This window comes from Dreissena polymorpha, chromosome 12 (assembly GCF_020536995.1).
Source record: "Dreissena polymorpha isolate Duluth1 chromosome 12, UMN_Dpol_1.0, whole genome shotgun sequence".
NCBI classification, from domain to species: Eukaryota; Metazoa; Mollusca; class Bivalvia; order Myida; family Dreissenidae; genus Dreissena; species Dreissena polymorpha.
In genome coordinates, this window is record NC_068366.1 from 9,163,982 (window position 1) to 9,186,748 (window position 22,767).

At 36.0% G+C, this 22,767-nt stretch overlaps 3 protein-coding genes across 7 annotated transcripts in view; 2 read left to right on the forward strand and 1 right to left on the reverse strand.

Moving 5' to 3' along the window:
• The window catches only part of LOC127854008 (uncharacterized protein CXorf65 homolog), a 439,263-nt gene that overhangs the window by 336,611 nt on the left and 79,885 nt on the right, over positions 1 to 22,767 (forward strand). The gene's annotated exons all lie outside the window — the stretch shown is intronic.
• Positions 1 to 22,767, reverse strand: part of LOC127854003 (M-phase phosphoprotein 8-like) — a 44,767-nt gene that overhangs the window by 12,109 nt on the left and 9,891 nt on the right. The window contains exons 1-9 of one of the 4 annotated variants that reach the window (XM_052388904.1): positions 22,021 to 22,138; positions 10,360 to 10,521; positions 9,312 to 9,864; positions 7,860 to 8,567; positions 6,801 to 6,899; positions 4,081 to 4,212; positions 1,476 to 1,573; positions 994 to 1,080; positions 85 to 239 (exon numbers count right to left, since the gene is read on the reverse strand). In XM_052388904.1, coding sequence (XP_052244864.1) covers positions 85 to 239; positions 994 to 1,080; positions 1,476 to 1,573; positions 4,081 to 4,212; positions 6,801 to 6,899; positions 7,860 to 8,567; positions 9,312 to 9,864; positions 10,360 to 10,368 — 1,841 coding nt within the window. In that variant the 5' untranslated portion in view covers positions 10,369 to 10,521; positions 22,021 to 22,138. Of the gene's footprint in view, positions 1 to 84; positions 240 to 993; positions 1,081 to 1,475; positions 1,574 to 4,080; positions 4,213 to 6,800; positions 6,900 to 7,859; positions 8,568 to 9,311; positions 9,865 to 10,359; positions 10,522 to 13,498; positions 13,641 to 19,305; positions 19,432 to 22,020; positions 22,139 to 22,767 lie in introns of those variants that run through there. The other 3 variants (XM_052388902.1, XM_052388901.1, XM_052388905.1) reach the window with 3 other exon arrangements.
• Positions 19,473 to 22,767, forward strand: part of LOC127854005 (uncharacterized) — a 30,648-nt gene continuing 27,353 nt past the window's right edge. Inside the window, exon 1 of the mRNA XM_052388908.1 lies at positions 19,473 to 19,619. Within this exon, the coding sequence (XP_052244868.1) occupies positions 19,615 to 19,619 (5 nt within the window). The 5' untranslated portion in view covers positions 19,473 to 19,614. The remainder of the gene's footprint in view (positions 19,620 to 22,767) is intronic.

Below are 22,767 nucleotides of genomic sequence, written 5' to 3' on the forward strand. Positions count from 1 at the left end.
CTAATGGATCAAGGCGCATCACCCTGCAATTTCACTTTTGATCATTCCCTAGGAAAAAATATGTTATTTTGTTCCACACTTTACCTGTGAATGTGGTTATTGAGTACATTTTCCAGGTCAGTATAGAAGAGAGCGCGCACAATCTCGAGAGCGGAGTGCCGCGCGTGAGTGACGGTGTTGAAGTTGGCACCGCACTCTAGCAGCAGCCAGAATATCTGGGCATGGCCACGCCTTGCAGCCTGGAAAAATAATATAATGATCTTTTACCATAAATAATCACAAACAAAAACTATATCAGCCTCTCTCTGATAAAATGCTGTTTAATGCATGTGCATTTAGTGTTGTCCCAGATAAGCCTGTGCCATCATTTTCCACCTAAAATGGATTTATTTTTTTTAGAGAGACTTCCTTGCAACAAACAAATGCCACACAGGTGGAAAGTGTCTTCCCTGATAAGCATTTGCAGACCGCAGACAGATCTCGGACAACACATAATGCTCATGCATTTAGCCCCCTTTGACAGAGCATGGCTTATATATTTGTGAGAAGGCAAGTAGCTGCCAAAATATCTGGACATGGCCATGTTTTAAAGTCTGAAAAAAAGTATGATCTATGGACATAAATAAAGAAAATACATGGTTGGTTCATGAGTTAAGACAGTGTATCTGGTTAGCTTTAGAAAACAAATGGAGGGCTAGCTTCAGCTTGCAATGATCATCATTTATTCACTTTAATTGGCACGTGAGTCAACTGTTTCTGTCTTTAATTCAAAACTGATATGCATTATACATTTTTGACAAATGCAATTGCTTCATGACTTTGTCCTATAGTTGATTTATTTGGATCACACACTTTACAATATACAAATTGGCTTAAATTGAAATGTGATTCTAATACAATACTTCTGTCTATGAATTGTCTGTGGTCTCAGTTTATAACATTTTCACAGGTTATTCTACCTCTCTCCAAATACCAAAGCGACCCGTAACCTACCACAATGAGTGGTGTGACTCCATCCACTGCGGCCACATTGACTGGAGCCCCTAACTCCAACAGCAGGTTAACTGTGCTTACACCCGCCTGCAATATCAAATTAATCTTGCTTTGATATTGTAAGGATTTAAAACTCGGTATATGTAAGCAGAACTTTGTAATCAATCATGGACAATACTATAAAGCCATAATTAATATCTTGTTTTAGATTATGCATAATTTGTAAAAGTGTTGTTTCACATGTGCTTTCAACTTACAACACTGCAGTAGTATAATCAGCAAATAATGCATATCTAATATTGACCATCATAGCACAAGAAGTATTGGAATTATTTTAAAATAGTACAGCGGATCAAAACAAAACACCTTATCAGCAATTATAAGGCAAAAGTAGAGCACAAATTTCCTAGAAGATCACCAACAGAAACCACCAATTTATTTATGTTTTGTGTTGCTATGGTTTTAGAGCACAATATACTCACAGTTTGGCAAGCAAACATCAATGGAGTCCATCCATTGTGAGATCTAGCATTGATGTCTGCTCCATTATCCACAAGAAGGTTGGAGATGTCATCATGTCCTACAAACCAGTCACAGTGTCACTAACATTGTTTATTCTATAAAAAAAATAAAGGGCTTTCATCAATTGATGTTTGGGAGTAATTTACTGCGAGTTTTGGACACAGGGCTTCTACAAGCGCATAAATTGTAAGACAAACTAAATGGGCCGCACTCTATGAAAAGGGGGTTTAATGCATGTGCCTAGTGTCATCACTGATAAGCCTGTGCAGTTCACACAGGCTTATCAGGGAGGACAATTTCCGCTTGAATGGTATTTTTCCCTTTTCACAGAGCGCAAACCATATATACATATTTCTCTGAATACACGTGAGCCTTGCTCTGTGAAATGGGGGTTTAATGCATGTGCTGAAATGCATGGACAACACTTTCTGCTTTTATTTTATTTTTCGTTTAAAGGATGATCCTTCTTGAAGACAATCCAGTTAAGGCGGAAAGTATTGTCCACGATAAGCCTGTGGGGACTGCACAGGCTTATCAGGGAAGACACTTTACGCACATCCATTGAACCCCCTTTTCACAGATCAAGGCTCCAATGCATTTAGGCACTGACTGGTTCAAGGTACCAAGCATGGATTTGATCATCCTTGGTAAATAAATGACTGTTCAAAATAAGCCCAAAGTATTAACTAGGTCAGATCGCAGCCTTCCTTGCAGAAAACATGTCAGCAAAGAAAGAGAAATTTTCCTTCAAAATTAAACCGTAGTTAATTTGTAAAAATGTAAAAGTTTTATACAAATGGGTAACAAATGTTGTGAAAAAATCTTGATTCATACAATACATTACTAGTTTAAGATTTCATTATCCTGACCTAAAATTGCTCTCACAGCCGAATAAAACAAGAGCACCGCCTTGCGGGTGCAGACCGCTCATCTATTTTCTTTTTAAAGGTGAAGGGACTCTCATTTTCAATCACAAAGGAGGGAGGAGTGGAGTGAAGAGGGGTGTATAGTGTGGGGTTGTGGACATTTATTACATTATCTTCCAAAAAAGCGAAAAAAAAAAAAAAAAAAAAAAAAAAATCGGGGGGGGGGGGGGGGGGGGGGGGGGGTATAGTGTGAGGGTGTGGTGATAATTTGTGAGATGATCTTAAAAAAAAAAAAAAAAAAAAAAAAAAAATCAAAAAAAAATTTGGGGGGGGGGGTGGGTGGGTGGGGTGGGGGTATAGTGTGAGGGTGTGGTGGTCATTTGTGAGATGATCTTATAAAAAAAAAAAAAAAAAAATTAGGGGGGGGGGGGGAGGGGGGGAGGGGGGGGAGGGCACGGGGGATGGTTTGGGTGAAGTCTATTGTGGTATGTCAGGTAAGAGTAGTTTCATCAAAGTATCAATCAAATCTAATCATAAATAAAGAAGTTATGGCAATTTTAGCAAAATTTAATAATTTGACCTTGAGAGTCAAGGTCATTCAAAGGTCAAAGTAAAATTCAAGTTGCCAGGTACAGTAACCTCATGATAGCATGTAAGTATTTGAAGTTTGAAAGCAATAGCCTTGATACTTCGAGTGGATCGAAACACAAAATTTAACCATATATTAAAAGTTACTAAGTCAAAAAAGGGCCATAATTCCGTAACAATGACAACCAGAGTTATGCAACTTGTCCTTTTACTGTACCCTTATGATAGTTTGTGAGTGTTCCAAGTATGAAAGCAATATCTATGATACTTTAGGGGTAAAGTGACCAAAACATAAATCTTAACCAAATTTTCAATTTTCTAAGTATAAAGGGCCCATAATTCCGTCCAAATGCCAGTCAGAGTTACATAACTTTGCCTGCACCGTCCCCTTATGATAGTTCATAAATCTTGCAAGTATGAAAGCAATAGCTTTGATACTGTAGGAATAAAGTGGACCTAAACACAAAACTTAATCAAATTTTCAATTTTCTAAGTATAAAAAGGGCACATAATTCTGTCAAAATGCCAGTCAGAGTTACATTACTTTGCCTGCACAGTCCCCTTATGATAGTTAGTAAGTGTTGCAAGTATGAAAGCAATAGCTTTGATGCTTAAGGAATAAAATGGACCTAAACACAAAACTTAACCAAAATTGTCAATTTTCTAAGTATAAAAAGGGCACATAATTCTGTCAAAATGCATGCCAGAGTTATCTAACTTTGCCTGCCCAGTCCCCTCATGATAGTAAGTAAGTGTACCAAGTTTGAATGCAATAGCATTGATACTTACTGAGAAAAGTGGAACTAAACGCAAAACTTAACCAAAATTTGCAATTTTTTAAGTATAAAAAGGGCACATAATTCTGTCAAAATGCACGCCAGAGTTATCTAACTTTGCCTGCCTAGTCCCCTCATGATAGTAAGTAAGTGTACCAAGTTTGAATGCAATAGCATTGATACTTTCTGAGAAAAGTGGACCTAAACGCAAAACTTAACCGGACGCCGACGCCAACGCCAACGCCAACGCCAACGCCGACGCCGACGCCAAGGTGATGACAATAGCTCATAATTTTTTTTCAAAAAATAGATGAGCTAAAAATCAAAGTAACTACCATGCTGCACAGAATGCATGAGTAGAGTGCATGTGTTCTCGTCTCGAGCCTCCAGAGAGTACTTCCTGTCACCAAAAAGTGCCCTCTTCACGAGCGCATAGTCTCCCTGCCACACTGCAGCACTGAACTCCTCTGTGACACAATCAAGCAGAATAACTATTGAGCCTCATTCTGGGAAAACAGGGCTTAATGCAAGTGTCGGCTGTGATTAGCTCATGCAGTCCCCGAAGGCAATGCAGGGACGACACTTTCCTCTTAAATGGGTATTTTTCGTAATATGAAAGTCCTTTCTTAATATTAAGGAAAATCAAGCAGTTCGCACAAGCTAATCTGGGACGACACTTAATGAACATGCATTAAGCCCAATGTTTGCAGAACGAGGCTTAGTTAGGGGTGGTAAAACCTCATGAAGTCACACCTGTCAAGACAGACAGGTAATAAAGACAAGACATTTTACACAAATTAATCAGGTGAAATTAAACCAAGGCTTACTTTCCATTTTCCAAAAAGCAGATGGCTACAAATTGCCCTATTTTGCTAGATTGATATAAGTCTACAACTTTCTTAATAAAAACGTCAATAAGGAAGCATGTGTAATTGTTTTCTTCATCAATAACCAATTATACAAGAGCTTGTCACAGTAGTGCCAAATCCCCTCCGAAATGTGTTTGCTTGTATGACAACATTTATTTTAGAGAGTAGAATATTTGTGAAAACAAATGAAGGGAGATAATGCATTATGCTCCGGACAAAAATTTACTTTGAAATTAAATAAAGGGATATTATTCAAACACTAAGGTAGATAGAGTTATGGTTCTTAGTCACTGCACTTCTCCTACTTGCCATCTGTTTAAGTTTGAAGTTTCAAGTAAATCCCTTCAGTAAATTTAGAGTTATGCTTCGGACAAAAATTTACTTTAAAATTATATAAAAGGGGAGATAATTCAAAAACTAAGGTAGATAGAGTTATGGTTCTTGGTCACTGCACTTCTCCTAGTTGCCATCTGTTTATATTCTAAGTTTAAAGTAAATCCATTTAAGAGATTTGAAGTTATGCTCCGGACAAAGTTTCAGCCGGACAGACGGACAGATGGACAGGAACAATTACTATATCCCCTCCAAATTTTTTTTCGGCGGGGATAAAAATGTCCATTGGGCACAGATGCCCCGCTCATTTTACTTGTGTCTATTAACAACACACATACACACACTAATCACAACCCTGATCTTGAAGTCTTGCAGGAAAAAATTCCAGAAAAGTATTATTTTAAAGAAACTTGTTAATTCCAAGGACTGTTACTTCGTCATAAATCAATTTACTGAAACAAAACTCTAACTTGATCTGTACGTCATGTAGGTAGACTCAAACAACAAAAATAAAGTCAGTGTCTGAAAGCGTTTCAGAGGAAAAATTATGGAAAAATATTATTTAAAAGAAAATTCCCAAGTCCAAAGCCCGTAAATTGGTCAAAAATCAACGGACCCTAACAAAATTCAAACTTGATACATGTTTGTTTGTCATGTAAATATATGCATGTGTTTAGCATAAAAATTTGATAAACTGTTGTTGAAGAGAAAATTTCTAAGTCCAATGCCCATTAACTATGCAAAAAATCTATAATCCGACAATGGCCCGAAATGAAACTCAAACTTTATCCGTTAGTAATGCATGTAGACTCACACACCAACAAGATGTGTTTGTGAAACACAATGTCCCCCTATATGATGTTTGACCTTGAAGGATGACCTTGACCCTTCATCACTCAAAATGTGCAGCTCCATGAGATACACATGCATTTCAAATATAAAATTGCTAGCTTCAGTTTTGCAGAAGTGACATTACATGAGCAATTTTGACCCATATATTTGACCTTGAAGGATGACCTTGACCTTTCACCACTCAAAATGTGCAGCTCCATGAGATATACATGCATGCCAAATATCAAGTTGCTATCTTCAATATTGCAAAAGTATTCATAAAATAAGCGATTTGGGCCACATATATTTAACCTCTGACCTTGAAGCATGACCTTGACCTTGACCTTTCACCACTCAAAATGTGCAGCTCCATGAGATACACATGCATGCCAAATATCAAGTTGCTATCTTCAATATTGCAAAAGTACTCATAAAATGAGCGATTTTGGCCCCATATATTTGACCTCTGACCTTGAAGGATGATCTTGACCTAGACCTTTCACCACTCAAAATGTGCAGCTCCATGAGATACACATGCATGCCAAATATCAAGTTACTATCTAGAATATTGAAATACTGCAAAAGTGTACATTAAATGAGCGATTTTGACCCATATATTTGACCTTTGACCTTGAAGGATGACCTTGACCTTTCACCACTCAAAATGTGCATTTCCTTGAGATACATATGCATGCCAAATATCAAGTTGCTATCTTCAATATTGCAAAAGTTATTGCAAATGTTAAAAATGGCGCAAACCAACCAACCAGCAGACCAACCAACAGACCAACCAACAGACAGGGCAAAAACAATATGTCCCCCACTATAGTAGTGGGGGACATAAAAATCAGGTAAATATCTCAAAGCCTTTAGGAATAAACAACAGAAAGAGAGTGCCAGAAGGACTGATGGACAAACAGTCAGACTCCTATACACTAGCCTACCGGGGCATTCACAAATTATTGAGCTGATTGACTAAGCCAAAGGTTAATTCAATTTTAACAAAGGCATAGCAATGTTACCGTCTGATATGTTGACAGGCTCCATGGTGACCTCTGTGTCAAACAGGTCCCAATCAAGGTCATCCAGTTCCAGCTCCAGGTCAAGGTCGTTGCCAGACTCTGAACATAAATAAAGCATATATTTGTCTCAGTTGCAATGAACAACCACCAACGGCAAATGGTGTTTTGTGAAATAAGTTGAAATAATGGATCTTCTTAGTTAAAAAGGGGCATAACTTTTAACCGTACCTGGTAAATATTGCACACGCACAATCTTATATCATAAAGAACAATAGATTGAAGTCTGAACTTTGCACATAGAAAAAGTAAATGTACTTTGTCAGAAAGTTTCTGTCAACAAACATCAGGACTTTATTATCATGGAAGTGAACTGGAGGATATCTTGCGTGAAGAAAAAATGTAATACTTGACATGTTTTTCACTGTGAAGAGGAACTTAATCCGTTTAAGACATTTAGGGCTTACTCTGCCATTCGCCAAATTAGCCAATGGCTACAAATAAGGAAATTTGGCATGCAACAATAGTTTGTATGAAATGTCTGTATTGTTTAATCTATGAGGTTTTTTGCATTATGTGCATGAACAAAATCATTTGTAAAAGTATTGTTTTTATATTGACACATTTTAAGATATTGCTTACCTATTGACAGATGAAATTACATGATTTGTTGTTGTGTAACACTATGTTAATACATGTTAATTATTTATCTATTGATAAACTCTTAAATAGACAAATATGTTTATATTGCAGTTTTTTTTCTCTATAGACTATGCATTTAACCTCCTGAATATCAGATAGTCTAAAATCTAAATCTCCTTTAACTGGAAATTTCACATGGCCCTAGAAGCTTCACAGTTACATGTAAAGTGCCAAGAAATATATGCATACTCCTTTATTTGGTGAAAGTTGGGGCCAATATCCTGCGCCTTTCCAAATATCTTTTCTTCATAGTTTGTTTATAAATTGCACAATTAAGTGTACTTCCCTATTCAAGCCTATTAGTTGAAACTATAAGGCCTGGGCCACATTCCCAAAATGATGGAAACCAAAGGTTCATACCTCTACTGTGATTTTTGCCTTCATCTGATAAAATAGGCAATATGGCCCCAGCAAAGCCAGACTGCTTCTGCAGAGACATGTTGCTCTTGTCACTCATAGGAGAATATACACCACTGTCGACTGTGTCAGAGTTCTGTCGGCAAAATGGCTGACTCAGCATACTATCAGTGAAACTTGAAAACAGGCCACTGTCACTGATCTGGTCATGTTGGTTTTTATTGTCGCTGCAACTGTTATAATTGTTATTCTTGTTATTATTGTTATTCAAACTGGTGTTGGTGTTGGTGAAGTCTTTCTGGTCAAAGTGAACACTGTTGTTGATTGCATTATTAATGGGCAGGTCAATTAATTGAGATCCATTGGATGAAACCTGCAAACTGAGATCTACATTTTTCGGAACAAAAAATTCGGAAGCGCTGGATTTCCCTGAGTGAGTCTCATTTGCAGTTGCCATGCTCTCTGACAATACCATAGATTCTAGGTTACATTCATTTGAATCTTCAAATTCATGGATTTCTTCAGAGTCATATCTTGGTGTTGCAAGCACATCCCTTACAGAGTCAATGTCATGTTCGTCAGTGATATCAGCACAATGCTGATTTTCAATCTCACTTTTTTGTGACAGTTTTCTTCTTTTTGGACTGCTTGCACCTCTATCTTTCTTATGTTTATGATGTTTATGGTGTTTCTTTTTCTTGGATTTCGAGCCTGAAAACAGCAGTAGACCAGATTCAATAAGACAAAGATCATACATTGTTTTGTTTGTAATTTAGATCAAACTTAACATGATTTCAACTATGTTAACTTGAAATCAGTCTTAGTTGGCACTTTTAACAGGCTGAAAACTCTACCTTTTAGTTTATAATAATAACCATAATTAAAGTAACACATTTACATCAAATAGGCCACGTTCTCGTAAAACTTCTTAATGCTTGAGGGTAAAGTGTCATCCCAGATTAGCCAGTGCAGTCTGCACAGCCTAATAAGGGACAGTGCTTTCTGCCTAAACTTTCTTTAAACAAATTCCATAATGCAAAAATTGTTGTCCCTGAAAGGACTGTACAGGCTATTAAAATCTAGGCGTCTCATGTGTTAAAGACCAACGTTTACATGCCTATGATAACCAATATTAACCATGCCATTCATGTTTATGTATCTGCTACCTTATATTTAATTTTATCATTATTATTACAAAATATTGCTGGAATAAAGATTATTACCACTGTTAACAATTATCAGACATCAGGGATTTCCTTTAACTCTTATCTGAATTTGTGTCTCTGGTGTTTTCACAATAATAAGTTTTGACGCTTCAGTTTTACAAGGAAAGAGTAATTAAATAAAATAAATAATTGACAGACTCTGAGAATTGTAAGCCTATGGGTCAGTTTAGACTTTTAACTTTTCAAATCAAAGGAATGCCCTGCTGACATCAATGTACCAAAGCCTTACCTTTACCAGTGTCCTTACTCTGCACAGAGTAGGCTGGACTAGTTTGCAGGCTTTCACTCTCGCTCGTATCCGAGGCAATATGAGGAATCTTTTTTATGATGATGTTCAAAGCTCCCTTTACTGAATCAGTGTCAGACGTATCTGAGGCACTAAACAATCTGGGTGCTCTGGAGGCAATGTCCTCGGATTCTGATGTGTTAGAAATTACCCGCAACCGTGACCTATTTTTTGGTGTTGACGTTCTTCCACTCTTTGAACATGGTTCTGATGTGCTGCCACATGTTTGATTTTTATTTTTCTTACTAAAATCTCCTTTGCTGTCTGAATTATTCCCTCTCTTATCAGTTTTTCTGTCTTTGTCATTATTGTCATTGGAAGATTTTGCCTTTGACGATGCCCGTTTGCTTTTCACTTTCGAGTACATGTCGTTGTCGAACACGTTCACTCTCCCTGCCTCAAGCTCTTTCCAAAACGTGTTCTTGAAATTTGCTGGGTACGGTGAGTTGGTGTCTTCAGAAGACTCGGAACTGTCAATCCTACCCTCCATAAGCAACTGCAAAAATGATGAGAACAATGAAAAAGTTTTCCCTGGTAATAAATCATCAGCATACAAAAGTTACTGGCATTTTCCAGGGCCCTCTCTTGCCGCCAGGGGAAGCCACCCACAGCCTTCATGAGGGGGAATTTTTGCTTCGATTACCTTTTATGAGGGATTTTTTTACGTAGTCTCTCATTACTTCATTTTTTTTTTGTAAATGTTTGCACTATAATATTTAAATGTGATTTACATAGATATACATTTAATCAAAGGTTTGTAGCACAAGACCAGCTGGCAACATAAGAGGTTTTTTTGGAGGGGGGAATTTTTAGCTGAAATAGGGGAAAAAAGTATACTTTTTTCATGGGGCAAGCCGCCGATATTTGGCGGTAAAAAGTGCAAAACGAGGGCCCTGTCATCATCTACTTGTGTATCTGAGCCATTAGCAAAGTTTGTGAACCTGTGCACCTCATAAAGATGCAAACATTATTCATGTTAATAGGTTATCACCTGTTTCATTTTTCTCTCTTCAGAACGTTTCTTTGCAAGCTCAGTCTGTTTTCTCTCAAACTCTTCAATGAGGTCCTGACAGGAGGCAAGGTTTTTTGTAGGCTCCCAGGTGTCCTCCTCTGGACCGAAACCTTTCCACCGAATCTTGTACTGTACCTTACCCTGAAACAGCGATTTTATTGTTCATTCTTTACAAAGTACCTGTAAAAGGTACTTCCCCAATTGTGGAAAAACTACATAATTCCAAAACATATCTGTAAAAAAAATCCAAAAGAGAGGATTTTTTTTTCAACTTTTCCAAAAGTTTCGAGTGAAAAAAAAATGAGCACTTACACTTAATATTTCAAGCCAAAATGCATGTAAATGAATATTAGCAATTTATAACAAGCAATTCACAATGTATGTATGTATTTCTTATGAACTTGCAATCAAGGATAACCCATGAAAGTGCAAGCACTTATTTCCAATGGGGTCCTTTGGTTTTTGCTGAAGAGACAGCAAGCAGAAGAGACAGTATTGAGAAACAAGAAATCCGGGTGTGATATGCTAGCTCTTTGCCTATAGATCCCTTGGTTCTTTTACGTGCTCAGTGTATAGCACCGATACACGTGAGAATTACCTTGGTTTCATACCAGTACATCTCTAGTTGGGTGGGAAACACTTGAAGCATTTCTGAAATTTCCAGTGCCCCGGCCATGAATTGAACCAGGGACCTCTAGAATGGTAGACCAGTGTGTTACCACTGGACTACCCCACCACCCAACAAAACCCATAATTCTCCATTTAAAGATTTTACGACGTGAATTTCCCACTTTAGGGTTTTTTCAGGCTTGTTTTTCCCTATTTTACCATTACTTTTCACAATTGGGCAAAAAATTGCTGAGAAATAGCATCAAACAAATGACACAATATAAGCCAAGTCATGCTTGAATTGGTCTCATGCCAAAGGCGGCAAACGTAACTTCCAGCCAGCATGCGCAACAAGGTTTTCTGGTAACAAGGTTTAACTAATGTTTGTCCTTATGACCTAGTTTTTTAACAAATGTGCTCCAGATTTCAACTGTGCCTAGATATTGTCAACATAAAAATTTTGACCAAGTTTTATCATGATTGGATGAAAAAAAAGGCGTCTAGAGATGAAACGAGCTTAAAGTCAACGACGCATACCACAAGCCTTACAACAACTGACATAGGGTGAGCTAAAAAAACAAAACAATTTCATCTAAGCCATCACATAAGCCTCATATCTACTATAATCTGGTCAAGAAACAACAAAGCTACGGCTTATTTATTCGGGTTTTGATATCTTTTAACCGTACAATCAAATCATCAAATGACACAAAATTTACAAATACTCGATACATTTATGAAAGCCACAAGTAAATACATACATGCCAGAATTTTTTAGGTCTGAAGCGGGACATTCCATAAAAAATTGTCGGGACATTTGACCAAAAAGCAGGACACCTAAAACAATCTATCATTCCACCTTTACTGTAGTCAGTATAGTACTAACAAAAACTCTTGGTACTTTTATTCAAGACATTAAACATCTGATATGAAGCATGAAATCTAAAATATAACAATAACAGTTTTATTAAATAAGACAATAGCAAACAACGAAGATAATATTCATCTTTTTAGAGTACAATATCTGGAACATTACGACAACAATACTCATTATATTACTTTCAATGGCAAACATTAACACAGGGGAGGTTATCCATTACACTGAAAGTACGGGTTACAGTAAACTATCTACCGAACAGTTACATCAGCTTGACACGGAATGCGCTGCCGTACACATTTCCGAGGTAGGTTTTTGGTGGAAGCAAACCGTCTTTGTGTTCATTTTAACTGCCAACAACTTAATTAGAGTAGGGTCAAACTGTCATGCATAGCACCTCGTTGTTTTTATTACACTTACACCCAATTACACTAGACGGGATGGGTATCACTTATTGGACTGTTTGTTGCGATTTTGGTATATTGCACATTCGGATTATCCCGCATTTTGGAACTAAACATTGAATGTAAAAGACTCATTAATGACGTAGAGTTAATTTTACAAAACAATTGTTTTGTAAACCGTTTAAAACAAAGACAAAAACAAACACATTTTCAACATTTATTTCATTATAATACAACTATCGATAGCAATAAGCGACCACTATCTTGAAGATCACCAGGGTGTAAATGCCTGATAAAATCAATAATAAGCCGATAAATCGCTGATAAGGTGTCATAAACAACACTGGTACACACATGAAGTAGAATCTGATTGTTAATTGGGGGCAAAAAAGGGATTAGCGGTGGTAAGTGTTAGCGAAACAGAGCTTGAATAGCGAATATTATTGGGAACCTATAGAGCTTACATTGTTCTTTAACAAATGTCGGGACAAATCGTCTCATATCGGGACGCCGGGACAAAGGGCCCAAAGGCGGGAATGTCCTGCCGAGATCGGGACGTCTGGCATGTATGAGTAAATACCAGGCAGTGTTTAACTCAACTAATTTCCAACTGTGTCTGTTTTACCAATTCAATGCCATTTAAAACTGGGGCCATTTTAATCTGCCTCTATATGAAAAAGTAGTATAACATTGTACTTAGTCCATATAAACGGACTCCCAGAGCCTTTGATAATTTTTGCTACGGCGGCTCTAAGCAGCCTATTGGGCTATAAAGCTTAGAGTTGAATAATTGCAACGAACACTGTACTAAACCTCTAGGAACAAAGGATATCTGGTTCTGGTACAGATCCGGCTTGATCTTATACAAAGCATTTGTTTTGACAAAATCATATGACTTAAAATGAGTTGTGTACCACAATGATGATTACGATTACGAGAGTCGAGATGCAGTTTACACAATCTAAACAATGAAATTTGAAATTAAGGTCAGACAAATGGATTGTAAATTTTCTTGCAATTTTCGGTGTTTATTCGTTGCATTAATTACTGTTGATCAATATTCAAAGAAGAAAAAATAAAGTTTCATTCATCGCTAAGTCAATATTGTGTATTTTTTAAATAAAAAATCTGTCAAAAATGACATCAGTTCATTTATGACAACTTGACCTCGTTCCATCTGTAAAGTACACGTTGACTTCCATTGATTTAAAATGATACCTTTACTTACATTCGTTTTAATTTTACCAAGGATTCTTTCAACTTCAAATAATTCAGGTTCAGATTCACTGTGCGAGTATAATTTCGGCGTTATAACATCATTTTCGTCGCCCATTCTTGCCTTGCCGTCCGCCATGTCTGCGCACACAGGAAGTGGGTCAAACGGATTAGTCCATTTAACGGGGGTAAAAGCATGGCCTTTAAACTGCTGTCGCATACTAGTTGCATTTTACAAACCTAATGTAATATTATGAAGTATGAGTATTGCTATTTGTATAATTTGTTTATTTCGTGCATAACTTGCAAGCATATTATACTAGAAATCGATAACGTAAAAGATATATAAAAAGGATTATGGTAAAAATATAATAGGATAGTCCATAAAATGTAAATATTTATGTCTAAATATAGAAACTAAATCGGACGAAATACGCATACTATAATGACGTAATAAGTGCAACAAAGTTTCCTCCAGTGACCTAATTCCTGTGACACAAGAAAACAATCAACATAATCCCTGATCAAATGTAAAGAAACAACAACCATAAATACAGAAACTTTCATAGAAATTCTTGATTCCAGAGAAATGAACTCGACTTTTGTAATAGCGTTAAACATTTGCATGGTTGAACTAATTCAGTTTACTTCTAGAAGGAAGAGTACTAAAATCAAATGAGCATAAGGTCAAAGACCTATAAAATACATGCATTCTATAGGTCTTTGATAAGGTCGATTAAATTTTAAAGTGATAAACACTAAATATTGTATAATAACTGAAACAGTGAATAAACTGTATTTGTATTTTTTATCTAGATATATCTATCTATCTATCTATACTGTCTAACTCCCCTTGCAAGTATTATTGACAGGTGCGCAGTCAGTGCAAGATAAAAGTGTTAAAAGTGAGAAAGATAAAAGTATGTTCGATTAATCATGCATGGTGAAGTGATTTAAAGTTAAAGCTGATAAAAACATGTCCCTCGGAGTTCAAGGGGCAGATGGGAAAAGCAGGGACCGCTTAAACGCTTCAAGATCAGGATGTAATACTGTAGTGGCAGGGAGGTTGTTCCACATCACAATAGCACTTGGGAAACATGAAAACTTATAATAATTTGCAGTGGTATGGATCTGTCTGAAAGAGAGGGGGTGCATGTGACGAGTGAATCTGGTGGGTCGCTCGATATATGATGGTAGCGGCACGGCTACTAAACCTTGAACAATTTTGAAAAAGATTGTAAATATAGTGTCATTTCGTCTGTCTTGTAGGGTCTGCCAACCAGGATCTTTGCGAGTGTCTATCATATTGTTTAATCAACTTTTTTTCAGCAACATAGAAACATTATTGTTTTTTGTTTTTTTAGAACTTTTATTCGTGTAAAAAAACAGGGGTACTAAATGCCTTACAGCCTCAGACTAAAGTCGTTTTGCACTGGCAACTAGTCAGCCTCATTTGTATCATTATAACCTCCGGGAAATGTCTTCAACTTTCAGTGGCAATGTTGCGGAGATGAACTATTAATTTGTTAAAGCTTCATTTAAAGTAGCTTTTAAAATTTAATGTTGTTTTGATATTTTTTTGTGTTCCGTCTTTTTTTCAAGACCTCTTCTGATATTCCTTTACCAGACTACATTAAGCTCATTGAGCTTCTTGATTTTGTTTCACTATTGATTTTGTATTACTATGTTCCAACAATGTCAGTGATTATAAGTGCTATATTCTTTTTTCATAAATGTTAATCTGGTTAGGTTCATCAGTCAATTAATGTTTGGTTATTTATTTATTTTTAAGTTTTTAAACATTATAAACATCGTCTCTTTTTTCATTTTAGCACTAGCACTATCAATGGCCCTAGGTATTTATACAACTTTGAAAATAAGCAATACCTTTAAATGATTGGTGGTTGTCATGATTTTGTTTGCCCAACTACACAGCATAATCCAAAGCAAATTTCAATAATTCTGTCCGAGTTCAGGCATTCTTTTGAAATGTGGACCAATTTAATCTTTAATGTTTGGAACATGGATACATTAAGAAGTAAGCTTCTGAAATGCACAGGTGGTTATATATAGCGTGTGGCTATGATATTAATGAGCGAAAACCTCATTTTGAATGATAAATAATCATATTGTAACGAAAAATCACCTTTTCTGAAAAAAAAAATTCACTATCAAATATTATATAACAAGATAACCAACTCAAAATCAACCGAAAACAGGGTGCATCGCTTTGAACAGCCATAACTTCATCAATTGTGCAACGATTTTCACGATCTCGGTCTTATTCAACGCAGAATTTCTTTCTGGAATTACATATTTTCTTGCAATATTTTTACAAATGTTAGGTCAACTTTTAAGAAATAACACGATACACAACTCGTATGACCCACTTGACATCGATCAGACAGGATTTAAAGGGGCCTTTTCACAGATTTTGGCATTTTTTAACTTATTCATTAAATGCTTTATATTGATAAATGTAAACATTGGATCGTAAAAGCTCCAGTAAAAAATCAAGAATAAAATTAAAAAAAGGAAAAGAACATTGCCCGGAGCAGGTTTCGAACCAGTGACCCCTGGAATCCTGCCAGAGTCCTGAAGTAAAAACGCATTAGCCTACTGAGCTATTCCGCCGAGTACACATACCTGACGTATTTTATACCTTATATAAGCAATCTTCGTAGTTTCACAAAATTTAACGACAACAACAGAACTCTCCAAATTATTCAATCGTTTCGCGTTGCAACGCTTTATAATTTTTAGGTTTTAAAATCGTCAAAAGATGCATATAATGGCTATATTAGACCATGGTAAATGTTCAGTATTACTGTTTCCTCACAAATATCATAACTAAAACGAAAATTTGCGAATCTGAAACAACTTTTTTCAATTTTGTCAATTTACCAAAGCGTGAAAAGATCCCTTTAAGACTTAAATCATCACGGAGTTAAGGGTATCTTCCCTGCAAAATTCATGTACCTCGATACCATAATTCAATAAAATGTATGAAACAACATTATTACCGTGCTTGCCGTTACATTATGCATCAAAACTTACTGTCCAGTGCCGTTTGAAACCCTTGTTTACATACATTTCAACTAACTGACATTTTAAACTCACGAGTGATGATATTGATCCAATGCGAGGGTGTGTCTTTACACCAGTAGAGATTTCGTTCATGAATCCTGTCTGATCGCTGTTAAGTAGGTCAACCGAATTGTGTATCGTTTTATATCTTAAAATTTGACCCATCATGTGTTGAAATATAAAAAGATATTTACATTTTCAGAAAGGAAATTCATGTCTGCGTTGAATAAGACCGGGTTCATGAAAATCGCTGCAAAATTGACGAAGAAATGGCTGTTCAAAGCGGTGCACCCTGTTTTCGGGTGATTTCGAGTTGAATACCTTGTTAAATATATATTTGATAGTGATTTTTTTTTCAGAAAAGTTGATTTTTCGTTATAATATTGTTATTTATCAATCAAAATGATGTTTTCACTAATTAATATCATAGCCACACGCCAATTGTATAAATCTGGATAACTATTATCCAGTGGAAAACATTTGGTAATCTTCAATTTTAGGATATTTTTTGTCAGAGATTGTATAAACAAAATAGATAACCGAACAGTTGCACGTTTTGGTTTAGTTTTGGCAAAAACCTATCGAGTGTATTCTATAGGTCTTTGGTTTTGGACAAGATTTAGCCAAGGAATTGTACTTCTATTATCTTTATCCGATTCAGGTTATCTGTTGGATTGGCTATCAGTATTTATACATTTGACCACAGCTGAATAATGTTAGTGCTTTTTGCACAAGTATTCCTTATATTTATTTAAAAAAACAATTTGGGTAAGATGTAGATCTACACTATAACTTGACACATTGTCATCGTTTCGATTTTTAATAAAGATCTCCAGCAGACGGAGTAGCAAATTAATCAATGTGGTTTACTGCGCAGATCTTTACTATAAAGGTCTTAAGTGTGTTGACTTTAGTTTTTGTTGCTGTTGAGAAAAGGCTTTAACCCTTTGCATGCTGGGTAATTTGTCTTCTGCTAAAATGTCGTCTGCTGAATTTCTAAAATAAGCATTTTCTTCATTTTTTTTTAAAGAATACTATCAGAATAGCAAACAGTTTGGATCCAGATGAGACGCCACGTTCTGTGGCGTCTCATCTGGATTCAAACTGTTTGCAAAGGCCTTTAAAATTCGGCTCCAGCGCTTTAAGGGTTAAATAACAGATCGAAGAGTTATGACTGACATCGTGGATGTTGTTTTTTATGTACATTTTAATACGAAAATTGTTAAAAATCTTTTCGGAGAGCCTACTCCGAGAATGTTAACGACCAACAAAGACTTGTATACAGTAGGCCTACTAGTATTTAATAAGTATTTGTAAAATTGTGTGTCACGAGGTTTTAATAAACAAAAAATAACTTTTAAGAGTTTTTGCGTTTATCGCAAACATGAGAGTTCAAAATTAGACAACTTATATAAATGCAACTAGAGATCAAGTTTAATTAAAAAACAAACAAATGCTTAACGTGATTTACGTAGCCTATGCATCATCTTTCCGTCTTAAGTTAAGTATGCTCTGTGTGCCTAAGTTCGATCACGTTAAACTTTGTCTCGGGATCCAGACATAAGCCCCCCAGGACAAAACCCCCCCAATGAAAAAATGAACATTTGGACAATTGCCCCCCAGTAGAAATGACAGGTAGAATATAAGCCCCCCAGTGCTTATTTTGCATCTGGACATTTGCCCCCCCAGTGCTTATTTTAGACGTGGACATTTGCCCCCCAGTGCCTAATTCTAAATGACATTACTCGATTGAGCAGATAATCATGTCCAGTTATCACCACCTTTTAATCCTTTTTATTGATTAAATACAGAAGCCTTTAATTTTCATTAACAAGTATATTTTCAAAGCCACATGTCACACCTTTAACAAACTGATAATCCTTTTGATTGATTAATTAAAAAACAATTCAAATTCTTTAAGATGTTTGTCTTACCTAAGATTAGGCAATTGAAGTGAGTTTCTGGACCTTTTTTTATTTCGAATTATAATGATCCAAGTTTCTATGATTATATATAAAGGAGATATGAAATAATACTGAATCCAAATACAGAGATATACTAGTCTAATGGAAACAACATATGATATTAGCACTGGGGGGCTAATGTCCACTTCTAAAATAAGCATTGGGGGGCAAATATCCAGATGCAAAATAAGCACTGGGGGGCTTATATCCTACCCGTCATTTCTACTGGGGGGCAATTGTCCAAATGTTCATTTTTTCATTGGGGGGGTTTTGTCCTGGGGGGCTTATGTCCTACAATCCTTTGTCTCTGCGCATGCTCGACATCAACAACGATGATTTTGAGTTTTCGCAGGAAGGCTGGCGCGTGATGTAAGTGCTGGTATTCGAAAAAACGTCATAAAAAAACTGATCGAACTTAGGCACCTGATCGAAATTAGGCACACAGAGGATATTTATTTGACTTATTAAGCTTACTCCATGCAATAGCTGCTTATACAAACTGTTCACGTTAATATTGTATTCTATCATTTCTGTTTACCGTCCATGTGTCTATTTAGTAGTATTAACTTGATAAAGGTAATACATAAAATAAAATAGGACCCATTCACTGGTCGTACGCCTACCGAAAATGGGCAAACTCAAGTTGTGCGAGAATAACCGCCTCACCAACTGGTTTACGCCGAGAAAAAAACTTCAGCAAACACGTTGGACTGGACTATTTCCAAGTCAGAAGTGACATTTTTAGTTTTGAAAGTCAATTATAACCAACCTCACTTATACGCAGTCATCTCCCGTACAGCTCCAGATACGTTCTGTGATTCTGAGCAGCGGCAAATGTCTGACAAACGATAACACCATTCTATACATAGATGGTGACGTCACTACATTATTGTCAGTAAGACCGGTGTGTACACAATGACGATAACACAAATTCAATATTATGACGTCATATCATGGCGTCATCGCGCATGAAGTCGAAATTTCGGACACCACCTATCAATACGTTCATATAAAGTTTACTGTGACCTAGTTGTAATATGTTTATAAGTTTTACGTATAAGAGAACCAGTTTGCATCAATGAGGTAACATTGCATTTTATGTTTTTTTTATGTTAGATCAACGGGAATTGCATAAGTTTATCATAAGCTATACTGTATGCAGACATTCCCAAAAGTATTTTAAGTCCACAGGACATCCGGTCCGGTAGTCTTAGATAACTTGCAGGACCGGACTGGGATTTATGGGACCGAAACATCAATGTAGGCCTACAAACATATATATCGTATTTATATATTTGCGAAGTTAAGTGTTATGTCGTTCGGCAACAACTCAGATGCTCCATTAATACTAAGTGTTGGTTGTTTTCCTAATTCGATAACTTGCATGGATACATATTTGTTTTCTGTATTCCAGGGTTGTCAATTGACCCAAATTTGAAATCCGGAAAAATAAGCTAGGGGTCTGGGACCGCAGGACCCCAACGGGGATTAAGGGCCGAGTACCTATGGGGGACACCCCCGTGACCTAGCTTATTGTACTTTTTTGTAGTATTTCTAGTTGCAATTTCTGGTGACTACAATGCGAAATGTTATAAACCATACCATCCGTATCACCGCATGTGTATCGTCATTCTATAAAAACGTTATAAAGAACGTCGAAAATAAATTAAAATTGACGAATCATACTGTATCCGAATACGACTGTCCGAAAACATGTACATGTTTTGCACATATAATAAAATATGCTTTATCATTGATTCTCCACTAAAGTAGTAAATTAGGAGAAAATTCTGTCCCAGGTGTATATTTTCCTGTGATGTTGCTCGAAAACATGTTTGCTGTTTTGTATTACACGAGCGTGTCATTACGTACGTAAAACATACAATAATTGATGTTTCGTGTGCGTTTTTTCAATAATTCCAGCACGTAAAGGTGCTATTTCAACGCTTTTCAATATCCCCAACCACCGAAGCACATACTGCGTTTGGTTATATATCACTTTCCCGAAAATCACAACATGAAAAAACTCCATTTAAAGTATAAATAAAGTTCAAATAACTTAGTATATACATCAAATTCTTTACGGATATTTTATTTTGGAAAATATACATGATGAAAAACATGTCCCTGAACCATTGAACAGATACGTTACCAATCTTCAGCATCACACACACACAAACAAACTTGGTTTGATACTAGTTATTTTCGGCCCGGGGTAGAACCAACTTGAGTATCCTGGGCTTAAATCTACTGGCCAGAAGCTAACAGGCAACCACTTAACCTGTAAGTTATTCATGATGTAAGATCTGACAGTGTATTGAACCACAGGAGTTTGAAATTCTATCCATAAAGCTAATCTTATGGCTAAATAAAAAAATACCCCTATATAGTATAAAGACTAAGTCTAAGACTAAGTCTAATTTTTTATTTAGCCATTAGATTAGCTTAATGGATAGAATTTCAAACTCCTGTGATTGGACTCATTCGATTTGCAAGCCTGAAGAAATTAAAGGGACCTTTTCACGTTTTTGTTAATTGACCAAATTAAACGATTTAATAATTTGGAGAGTTCTGTTGTTGTCGTTATATTTTTATGGCAACTTTTTTTCTTTAATTTTATTCTTGTTTTCTTTTTTTTAATGGAGCTTTTAAGATCCAATGTTTACATAAATCAATATTAAGCATTTAATGACAAATGGTGAAAAGGTCCCTTTAAGTTGTTTACTAAAATGCCACAAGGTAAAAATTTAGAACTCATTGGTTGTTGTTTTTTTATTTAAAAGTGACTTTGTTTATTTGCCTTGTCAGCGTGGTTTCTTTGAAGTTATTATCACTTTTATCTCTTTTATTTCAAATCATTCATAGAAACGATAATTTAAGCTTCATTTTGGGAAAACAGGGCTTAATACATATGCGTTAATTGTCATCCCAGTACCAGAGACTCTCTTTAAACGAAAAACACAATACAATCAGAAAGTGTCGTCCTTGAATAGCTTGTGTGCATTGCACAGGCTAATCGTTGTGCACAGGCTCATCTGGGACACCACTTATTTGACATGCATTAAGCCCCGCTTTCCCTGAAAGCAGCCAATATGTACAGATTTCAATGACAAACTGGTCAATGTCGTCGCACAAACTGTTAAGTTGGAACAAGTAAACAAATAATTTACTGTTTTTGTGACCTTTGCAAACTGATTGTCAACAAGTAAATTACTTTAAATAGAAATTTACATTTAGACTGGTACGCATATATATATATATATATATATATATATATATATATATATATATATATATATATATATATATATATATATATTGTAATGTATATTTCATGTATAACATGTAAATATCATCCGAATTCATTCCTCATCCGAATATCGGTGCACATTATTTTTGTTGTTCACATTTTGTCTATACAATGCTCTGCATTTAGCAAGTTAATGTTCTCCAAGATCTAATATATTTATATATTTGTATTTACCTTGTGTTTAGTCCATTATATGTTGTTTGTTGTGAGAATAATCCAACATATTCGAAATTCCTGCACTGTCAAAATCGTTGCAGCAATGTATATTGATGACGTCATACGTAGGAGTATGGTGGAGTGTTATTGCATGCATTTGACCATTCGGTACCCCTCGCAGATTATCATAATCGGACTCGGGAGAAATACGGGTTGAAAGTAGTCCGCCCACGTGATACCATTCTAAGAATGTTACAACAACAAAAACAATAACAACGACGGCGTCCATAATTCCTGTAGAGTTTGTACTTGCTCTGGCTTCAGAGCATAGAAAATCCCCATTTTCATCTTTGCAAAATGTAAACAACTCGCAAAACCGGCCATGTTTGTTTTTACTATGTAATTTTGATTCGCGTAGGCCCGCGTAGGTAGACCGCAATACCGCTTCCGAAATGTGTATTCATACTATCTCCTTCGAGGTACTTATCCGATGTTTGACGGAAAGGGCCGAGAATGTGCGATTGGCATTTGACTTTAAGATAGGCTGTAAAATTATAATATTCACTCCTCTATTTGTATAAAAAGATGATATTTATTATAACTTGTAAACTCTTCATTTATATTAAGTGTTAAAACATAATAGTTTGCAGGGAACTATTTGAGACGCTGAATGCGTAAGAATTTCTTAAGTTTTCATGCTGCAGCATTTAATATTGTATTGTTATACATGCATATTTAAAAGTGTCTATTGTTTCAAGTCATCAA